The sequence below is a fragment of the Sinocyclocheilus anshuiensis genome, unplaced genomic scaffold (genome assembly GCF_001515605.1).
Source record: "Sinocyclocheilus anshuiensis isolate Anshui unplaced genomic scaffold, SAMN03320099.WGS_v1.1 scaffold3481, whole genome shotgun sequence".
Classification (NCBI taxonomy): Eukaryota; Metazoa; Chordata; class Actinopteri; order Cypriniformes; family Cyprinidae; genus Sinocyclocheilus; species Sinocyclocheilus anshuiensis.
Window position 1 is genome coordinate 1006 of NW_015555708.1, and position 2596 is coordinate 3601.

At 46.7% G+C, this 2596-nt stretch overlaps 1 protein-coding gene across 1 annotated transcript in view; it reads left to right on the top strand.

Moving 5' to 3' along the window:
- Window positions 1–639: 639 nt before the first annotated feature.
- Window positions 640–2596, top strand: part of LOC107671824 (vacuolar protein sorting-associated protein 13B-like) — a gene marked incomplete at its 5' end in the record, with an annotated part of 115965 nt that continues 114008 nt past the window's right edge. The window contains one exon of the mRNA XM_016464809.1: window positions 640–757. Within this exon, the coding sequence (XP_016320295.1) occupies window positions 640–757 (118 nt within the window). The remainder of the gene's footprint in view (window positions 758–2596) is intronic.

Consider the following 2596-nt stretch of genomic DNA (forward strand, 5'->3'; position numbering starts at 1 on the left):
TGAAGTGTGAGCGCTCAGTGTTAATCTCTCTGTGTGATTTGTTTATTATATCTGCTGGTGTGTGTGTTGTTGTGTCAGACGTCTTCATTAACACAGCTGGAGCTGATGGAGGCGTGTGGTGTGGCTGCTGAAGGGCTTGTTGATGTTACGGAGGTTGACTGAGTGTGTTTAACTCTGGGCCCGTGCGACGCTGGTCTCGGGTCAAAGGTCACCGTGGCTCAGGTGGGGGGCGTAGAGGCCGTTACTGATGCAGTAAAGTGAATCTCTCCAGTAAATCAGTGGCTGTTATCAGTGACAAGCATCCTGGGATGTTTGCGTCTGACCTCGACGCTGTGCTCGTCTGATTGTTTTAGCTGCATCTTCACTCTTTCATCACAAACACACAGCAGACTGCAGCAATAAATGAGAAATAAACCTTTACTGCTGTTTATCCCACAGTGCATCTGTGCAGAACTCCTCATTCCTTCAGATACATACACACACACACACACACTCAAACACACACACACACACACACACACAGTGCTTTTACCCTGAACTCAGAAAGTGTCATAAAATCTTAATTCTCATCTCGTCTGATCTCGTGTCTCCTCTCAGATGTTGTGTGTAAGGTTGTGTTTGTGTTGTTTCTGTGTGCAGGATGATAATGAAAGCTGTACGTCCAGTTCGACCAATCGCAGCGCCTCTGAGAGCTCTAAGGCCGCGTCTAAACCTCGACGGGTGCAGCAGGCCCCCAGCGACCCTGACCTGCCCCCAGGTGAGAGATGTTGTGAAGGCCGCGGGGCCACGGTCCCTCCCTGAGGAGCGGCTCTTATCTGGAAAGCCTCTTAAAGACCCCCATCAGAGCTCAGCACACTGTTTGTTTTCATTGAAGCTCACACACACTTAAACACACACACACACACACACTTACACTCACTCACTGGCACTCACTCACACACACTCACACTGACTCATGCATTCACACACACTCTCTCACACACACACACACACACACACATTCCTCTTTCAGTATGTAATTAACTTTACATGCATTTTTTGGTTGTGATTTCACACATTTATTCATTTAGTGAGTTCTAAAATTCTACATTCTAATTGGAATTCTAAAAATTGGCTAGAAAAGTGCAAGAGTTTGAGCGGTTGCTGCATGAAAGTGTCAGTGCCATTCAAAGTGACAGAATCAGAGCCAATCAGAGCCTGTTTTAATGCTTTTAACTCCTCCTTACAGTATGTTCCCACTCTGTGAGGGAAAACGGCCGCAAATCTTCCTCCACATCCGCTGACATGTTTTCAGGGATCAGCTCATATGAGAGAATTTAATGTCACAATAGATATGAAAACGATCTGGTAATTGACGTACCTAGACTGGGGTTAGTTGTGCTAACTGCGTGTACAGTGTAACGACACACGATCAGAGTAAAACATGACACTGAGCGACTGGCAAAGTGTCTCTGCTGATTCTTACACCTTTTTATTCAGATTCATATTTAGATGATTTAAACTCAAGCTGTCAGTGTTTTTGTTTGTTGCATTGATTTTGTGAAGCTCCGAGGAGGTTGGTTGTTTCTGTGATTGTCTCCTGTGCATCCAAACACTGTTATGTCTCGTTGCTAACCGCAGCTGATGCGCTCCGCGGACAGGAAGAGGCCGGTGGAGTCTGAGAGCCGCTCTTGGCTCGAGTAGCACATAAAGCGTTGGTTTTTCCAGCTATTTAATGACTGGAGCTTTTCGTCCCCACGGGCCGCAGCACAGGTGCAGCTGAAGCAATAGTTTACAGAGAGATGAAGGCGGACGGAGGGAAAGTCGGCTGCTCCGCTGGATAAATTGGATCCAGAGAGTACTAACTTTATGACTGTGAATGCAGGTGCAACACACACACACACAGACCTGCCGCTGACCCGCGTGTTTGACACACACCCACGACTGACTCATGCAAACCAGCATACAAAACATCACGGCGGTAAGCGTCGACCGCACACACAGACGCTCACATGAGTGATGCCCACGGGAAATGAAGCACAACTGCGGACGATGCAGCGGCTGGGACCCTTCGGCGCTCGCTGCTGCTGTAAAACTCTTATTTGTTCTTCACCTGATCGTGAGGCTTTGAATTTGTCGGATTATGATCCGCAGTGCTCCAGAGCTCATTAATAAAACACAGCGGCACTCTCACAGGAAGACAAACATTTGAGTTGGACAACAAGGAAAAAGCATTAAAGTTTTATAAGTTGAAGTGGGACTGCGAGCGTTCAACAATGCTGAATAATTCCATTGGACCTGCGGTTATGACCATTTATTGCTGTATATTTTAATATTTTATTGCTGAAACTCTGGTTTGTAATGTTTTCAGTACTTTGGTTCTTTGTTGAGTAATGACCTTAGACCGTGGATGCTGTTCAACTGGAGCTTCTGGTCGTGAGCTGCTCTGTTCACACGCATGTATACTCACACACTCACACTCACACACACTCACACTCACTCACACTCACACACACGCTCACACTCAAACACACACACACACACTCACACATTCTCTCACACACACACACTCACACTCACACACACTCACACTCTCACACACACACACACACACACA